Raw genomic sequence first — 7,500 nt, forward strand, 5'->3', positions numbered from 1 at the left:
AATACGCACTTACTGTGTACAGGAGTGGAGCATAACTACAACTACCTAAATACACTCACCGGCCACTTTATTAGGTACAGTTCAGTTGCTTTTTAACACAAATAGCTAATCAGCCAATCACACGGCCGCAGCTCACTGCATTTAGGCATGTAGAGGTGGTCAAGACAACTTGCTGAAGTGCAGACCGAGCATCAGAACGGGGAAGAAAGGGGATTTAAGGGGCTTTGAACGTGGCGTGGTTGTTGGTGCCAGACGGGCTGGTCTGAGTATTTCAGAAACTGCTGATCTACTGGGATTTTCACACACAACCATCTCTAGGGTTTACAGAGAACGGTCCGAAAAAGAGGTCAGAATATATCCAGTGAGCGGTCAGTTGTGTGGACGAAAATGCCTTGTTGATGTGAGAGGTCAGAGGAGAACGGGCAGACTGGTTCCAGATGATAGAAAGACAACAGGAACTCAAATAACCAACCAGAATCTCTGAGGAACGTTTCCAACACATTGTTGAAAGTCTGACACGAAGAATTAAAGCAGTTCTGAAGGCAAAAGGGGGTCCAGCCTTTCACTAGCAAGTATAATAATAAAGACTAATAAAGACAATGTAACCTGGGACATTGAATAATCTCAGAGCATCAAAACAGCCTCGTTTCACCAGCAAACAGGAGCATAGCTAGACCTTTTAGAACGGGGGAGCCAAGTTAGACCCAGAGATTTTAGAGAGGTGTCACACTGCTATGAAAAAAAATAATAAAATGCTGCTACTGCATTAAAATGACATAAAAAGCAATGCATTGTTTTCTCTGTACATAATTCAATCTGTCCATCATTTCCACATGAATCAAATGTTACACCAACACAGTGACTGCTGAAAATAAACCGAAAGCATGATGTAACACAGGAAACCGGTCTATCTGCTATTCATGAGCAAATGATGTGTTTGTATCAAGTAAATTAAATGAAAGGAAATTGCTTTTTCAGTGCACAACATTAAGAAAAACATTTTAATAAACACAGGCCATAAAAGTTATGCATTCATGCTGTCCTCACTACCAGTTGTGCATGAGTCTAGTGATTAGAAAGCTAGTCAGGCAGCACTGGATAAGGGGACCTACAACAGATGCATGTGTTCAAGTGGAAAAAGGTCATTAGTTAGTATGACAGTGAACTCATCTTAACACTGCTGAAGGAACCCAGCGAACTCGGCTGCTGCTCAGCAATTTAACCTCATATTATAAAGTACAGCATCATTAGACTCTTATAAATGACAGGTAGCTGCCCTGACCATAAACAAAACTGTTCCTTTATTGATGGTAATGGTTGGTTAGTGTAGTGGGTAACACGTCTGCCTTCTACGCTGTAGACTGGGGTTCAGTGCCCCGCCTGGGTAACCACCCTACACTACACCAATAAGAGTCCTTGGGCAAGACTCCTAACATTGCCTTCACATTGACTCATTTCACAATGTGCTGCACTACAGTCCCCAGCATGCACTGCAATGTAATGTGCTCTCTGACTCTCCTACCTCAATAACAGTCTATGTGTCACGATTGGCCCCTCCCAGTCCTGTCCATGTTTTGTTTTGGTTTAGTCCGGCCCCTTGTTTTGTAACTCTACCCCAGATTGTCTCCACCTGTTTTTCACCTGTCCCTCGTTATCCCTGTTGTATTTAAGCCCTGTGTTTGTACTTGGTCTTTGCTTGATGTATCAGTCTTTGTTTGTTCGTCGTGTTTGTATCATTGGTTGTAGTTTGGTTTTGTCATGTCTGCCCCACGATTTCTCCGTATTGGCTCTATGACCCTGGACTGTTCAGACCGTGACCCTGGATTTGCCGCTACCTCACTCCCCTTTACAACGTGACAGCGGTTACACCTCAATTCCACACAATTCAAGCACATAGCTAGATTTAAAAGACTGAGCTCCTGGTCCTTCAAGTGTCCGTGTAATATTTCAAGGTTTACGGCTGAAGTTCTTCCGTATTTTGAATAAACAATGGCCAGTTGGGGTTACAGCACCACATTAATTAAAAATGAAATAAAAACATGTTTTTTTCTGGCCCACAGGTTTGTCGAGATTATTTAATACGGCCCCTTTAGTGTTTGAGCTTGACGCCCCTGTTTTAGGGCATCACTGGCCACCCCTTGACTACACCTCTGCTAGCACGGCATGTGAGAGCTCAGCTGGTCACAGGAGTCGGGGACTGGATGGCTTTGTTTGTTTTAGCAAGCCTATTGTATTCTGAAGGAGCCTGAAAGATTAAGCTTAGTCTCACCTAATCATCTCCGGATCAAAGTTCACCCACAGCAGTGGTACAAAGGCCCTGCCAGCCCTGCCTCACTCTGTGTTCACATGGGTTTTCTGAGCACAGAGGCACAAACTGGGCCGGATTTACTGAAGCACTCGATACGCACAGTAAACAAAGGCGTATTGCTAAAACTGACAGAGTGAATCAGCCTTTTCTTATTCCTCCGAACATTAATACGGGCTAAAAGGCTTTCAATAGTCTTTCATGGAGCATCCAAATCATCTTAAAAGCAACAGGCCAGCAGCTTTTGGAAGTCCAACGACCAGCATCAACATCAACAATCAGCTATCGAGACTATCCGATGTTTATTACAACAGAAATAATCAGATTACAGTGCGTAATACGAGCAAGGTCCAACACAAAGCTCGTTTTTAGGACGTGCCTTCACTGAGTCACCACTTCCCAGCAAGAGGGAGTCCCGAAATGACCCGTCCTCTGGCCAAAAGGACCAAAAATGCATGACCAAATGACCAAAAGTGCACACACTCAGATGCTGACCCCCTCTCTATTCTCTAATACTTCCAGTTTAATTTCCACTTGGCCTCCACCGGTTAAGTATTCATTTAGGCAAGTAGGCCAGCTCATGAATTCCGCTGTGGAGGAGGATTATGATTGAGGAAAAACGATCCGGAACAGAAGTCCCCGTTAATTAATCCCTTTTAGGGCTCCATTTAAGATTCGGATGTTGAGTTTCTTTAGTGGAATTGTAATTTGGATTTCATCAGTTTAGCAGCTATTAGCCCTCATCTTGACATCCTACTTATCAAGGATAAAAGTTCATTATCTGAAATATTCTTTTTCAAGCAAATCCCACTGTAAGAATTTGAAACTTACCCAATCATTTTGCTGGCTGTATCCGATGTATGAACTCCAACAGGTTGATTTTGGGATGACCTGTCCATAAACAAGGGATAATAGAAAGTTGGAAATAAGAAATATCATTTTTTTAAAAAGTGGAAAAACTCTCTTTACTCATGAACAGTGATCCATATAGAGCAGTCCAATTACAGACGTACAAGGCCAGAATGCTTCACAGTTAAAGGCTTTTTGGTAACTTTATTTGCAGTGAGCCTTTGTAGATGATTTATAAACTCTTAACAAATGATCAGTAACACATCAACCCAAAACCTAATCCTAACCCACACCCTGGCCCTAATCCTAACTCTACCCTTAACCTCAACCCAAAACCTAATCCTAACCCTCACCCTGGCCCTGATCCTAACTCTACCCTTAACCTCAACCCAAAACCTAACCCTAACCCTCACCCTGGCCCTGATCCTAACTCTACCCTTAACCTCAACCCAAAACCTAATCCTAACCCTCACCCTGGCCCTAATCCTAACTCTACCCTTAACCTCAACCCAAAACCTAATCCTAACCCACACCCTGGCCCTAATCCTAACTCTACCCTTAACCTCAACCCAAAACCTAATCCTAACCCTCACCCTGGCCCTGATCCTAACTCTACCCTTAACCTCAACCCAAAACCTAATCCTAACCCTCACCCTGGCCCTAATCCTAACTCTACCCTTAACCTCAACCCAAAACCTAATCCTAACCCACACCCTGGCCCTAATCCTAACTCTACCCTTAACCTCAACCCAAAACCTAACCCTAACCCACACCCTGGCCCTAATCCTAACTCTACCCTTAACCTCAACCCAAAACCTAATCCTAACCCTCACCCTGGCCCTGATCCTAACTCTACCCTTAACCTCAACCCAAAACCTAATCCTAACCCTCACCCTGGCCCTAATCCTAACTCTACCCTTAACCTCAACCCAAAACCTAATCCTAACCCACACCCTGGCCCTGATCCTAACTCTAACCTTAACCTCAACCCAAAACCTAATCCTAACCCACACCCTGGCCCTAATCCTAACTCTACCCTTAACCTCAACCCAAAACCTAATCCTAACCCACACCCTGGCCCTAATCCTAACTCTACCCTTAACCTCAACCCAAAACCTAATCCTAACCCTCACCCTGGCCCTAATCCTAACTCTAACCTTAACCTCAACCCAAAACCTAATCCTAACCCTCACCCTGGCCCTAATCCTAACTCTAACCTTAACCTCAACCCAAAACCTAATCCTAACCCACACCCTGGCCCTAATCCTAACTCTACCCTTAACCTCAACCCAAAACCTAATCCTAACCCTAACCTTAACCTCAACCTAAAACCTAATCCTAACCCACACCCTGGCCCTAATCCTAACTCTAACCTTAACCTCAACCCAAAACCTAATCCTAACCCTAACCTTAACCTCAACCTAAAACCTAATCCTAACCCACACCCTGGCCCTAATCCTAACTCTACCCTTAACCTCAACCCAAAACCTAATCCTAACCCTCACCCTGGCCCTAATCCTAACTCTACCCTTAACCTCAACCCAAAACCTAATCCTAACCCTCACCCTGGCCCTAATCCTAACTCTACCCTTAACCTCAACCTAAAACCTAATCCTAACCCACACCCTGGCCCTAATCCTAACTCTACCCTTAACCTCAACCCAAAACCTAATCCTAATCCTAACCTTAACCTCAACCTAAAACCTAATCCTAACCCACACCCTGGCCCTAATCCTAACCTTAACCTCAACCCAAAACCTAATCCTAACCCACTCCCTGGCCCTATTCCTAACTCTACCGTTAACCTCAACCTAAAACCTAATCCTAACCCACACCCTGGCCCTAATCCTAAATCTACCCTTAACCTCAACCTAAAACCTAATCCTAACCCACACCCTGGCCCTAATCCTAACTCTACCCTTAACCTCAACTTAAAACCTAATCCTAACCCACACCCTGGCCCTAATCCTAACCTTAACCTCAACCCAAAACCTAATCCTAACCCACACCCTGGTCCTAATCCTAACTCTACCCTTAACCTCAACCTAAAACCTAATCCTAACCCTCACCCTGGCCCTAATCCTAACCCTAACCTTAACCCCAACCTAAAACCGTTATAGTAAACTGGTGGTTTAAACTGGGATCAGTAAATTGGGATCATTAAACTGGGATCATTAAACTGGGCTGGCTGAAATTACTAAAGAAGGAGAGGCAGTGGACACCCTGGACAGCAGCTGGACACCTTGGCACCAGCCTTGATGGGACAACAGGATCTGCCCTTGAAAAAGAATGAAAAAGAAATGTACTGGATGTGATACATGACCAGTCAGACTCCAAGGACGAGGAATTCTTTTCAGGGAATCCTGCTGAGTCAATTTTACACAGTTCCCACACACAGAGCCCCCCTTTATGTGCTACTTTCCTCTGGTGACCTCTACTGGTGAAGCAGCCACGATGCAAATTAGGCTGAATGTGAAAACAAGGACTTGCTGTAAATTAGTCTCGTTTTAAACAGGTGCTCCTCTGATGTGACGTAGCGATTTACTTTGAAAATCCAGACTATTTGAAGTTCACAAACATACATCAAGCACACAATATTGCATTTCCCTGAAATACGTCACTCGTGTATTTGACTACTTTCTGCACATTTCATTCCTTGAACAATATCGGCTGCTAGAATTACTGTATCAACCAAATACTGTGTTCCATTGTTCTGGCTGAGTGCGTTTACATGCACTTAATCTACCGATAACCACAGAAAATCCGATTTTGGCAGTAACCAATGTGTTTGATTGCACTTGAGTTATCAGGTAATGGGGAAACTCTGGGTCTACATGATAATCAGATTTCTGCTTTACAACCAGCCAGTAAAATCAGAGCAGACGACGTGACGTAAACGTAACGTAAAACTCAAACTCGGTACCGCGGTCTGTTTTCACACATGTGCAGACTGAGAAAGAAATCAGAGTAAGAGTTCGCATGCACTGAGAAATCTCATCACTGAGCTCAAATCCAGCCTCTTAATCGGATTTCTAGATCGGAGTAAGGTTTACGTGACCATTTGATTTTATTTGGTATTTAGTAACTTGCCACTCTGAGGCCCAGTCCCATTTCTTCTTTTACCCCTCCCCTTTTTTTCGAGTGTCACCCTGACCCTTTGGAGCTGAGCTACAGAGCAGTGGTTGAGATCTTCCCTCTGAAATGAGACCCTCTAATAAAGAGCATCACTTCATTAACAGCTACTAGCGCTGCTCTGTAGGCGACCCTGCCCGTCTGCAGGGACAGCAGAGGAGGGGAAAGTTCAGCTCCTCACTGCTGGGCTTTAATTAGGGATCATACGCCTTCAAACAGGGGGGCAGTTATTTATTATCACCCCCCCTAATTCTTCAGTGATGTGAAGCTGAAGTCAGAGATTCTCCAGATTCTTGCTTGAATTTTCCCGTTCCACCTTAAATGGTGCAGCAGCTTCATTCTGGCGCCTCAGGTGTCAGAACTGCTGGACTATTTAAGGTGGAACGGGAAAGTTAGCTAGATATCTACCGAGACGTTATCATGCTATTAGTGATTTTTTATGCTTGTTATGAAGAAAAATGATCAAAATGAACTGAAACCACATTAAACTAAGATAAAACGGTGATTATTGTCATTTTTAACAGAGAAACTTCTCACATTTGTGGGTTTCTTTGGTCTCTCGTTCAGCCGCCTTGCCTGTTTTTCAGTTTTTTCTCATGTCTCTCTGTCTGGAGTCTATGAAAAACCTCAGTTTGGAGGGTCATGTAGCCCCAACACTTCACCCCACCCCTCTATCTCAAAAGGAATCAGGACACCGTCCCCCTAGACGTGAACCCGCAAAACAGAGGGCAAAGGGCTCAGTTGCAGGGGTGAGGGGTGAAATGGGACTGGACCTTTGTTTTTATTGTTACAGCCCCTGTTCTTTTCAGGAGACCTGCATTCAGGTCTTTTTACAGAAACCTACAGCTCTATATCTCCAAAGCTCAGTCTTAGAAGCTGGTTGATGATTTTCTGAAGTAATCAAACCCATTCAGTGGTGCTGAGGTCTGGACTCTGGGGTGGTCAGTCCATCATTCAGCTTCTTTGGTGTGTCCGTCTCCTTTTCTCAGTGAGGTTCTTCTTGATCAGCTACACGTCCTTTCAGACCCACAGCGCTGAGTGCTCTTCTCACAGAGGAAGGATGGACAGAAACACCTGTGGATGTTTTCAGATCTGAAGCAGCTTGATCTTCTCCTCTCTCTCAGAGATCAAAGCTTTCAGTGGTGTTTATCTGGGGGCAGTTCCTGGTGTCGATTAGGTTGTTAGGAGTCTCATTTTCTCTTAATCATGTTTTG

General features: G+C 44.3%; 1 protein-coding gene across 2 annotated transcripts in view; it reads right to left on the bottom strand.

The window, feature by feature from the left end:
- trim3b (tripartite motif containing 3b) overlaps window positions 1-7,500 on the bottom strand; it is an 84,278-nt gene that overhangs the window by 76,204 nt on the left and 574 nt on the right. For both annotated transcript variants that reach the window (XM_017691438.2, XM_017691439.2), the window contains exon 2: window positions 3,137-3,196. In XM_017691438.2, the coding sequence (XP_017546927.1) occupies window positions 3,137-3,196 (60 nt within the window). The remainder of the gene's footprint in view (window positions 1-3,136; window positions 3,197-7,500) is intronic.

This window comes from Pygocentrus nattereri, chromosome 18 (genome assembly GCF_015220715.1).
Source record: "Pygocentrus nattereri isolate fPygNat1 chromosome 18, fPygNat1.pri, whole genome shotgun sequence".
In the NCBI taxonomy this organism is placed as follows: Eukaryota; Metazoa; Chordata; class Actinopteri; order Characiformes; family Serrasalmidae; genus Pygocentrus; species Pygocentrus nattereri.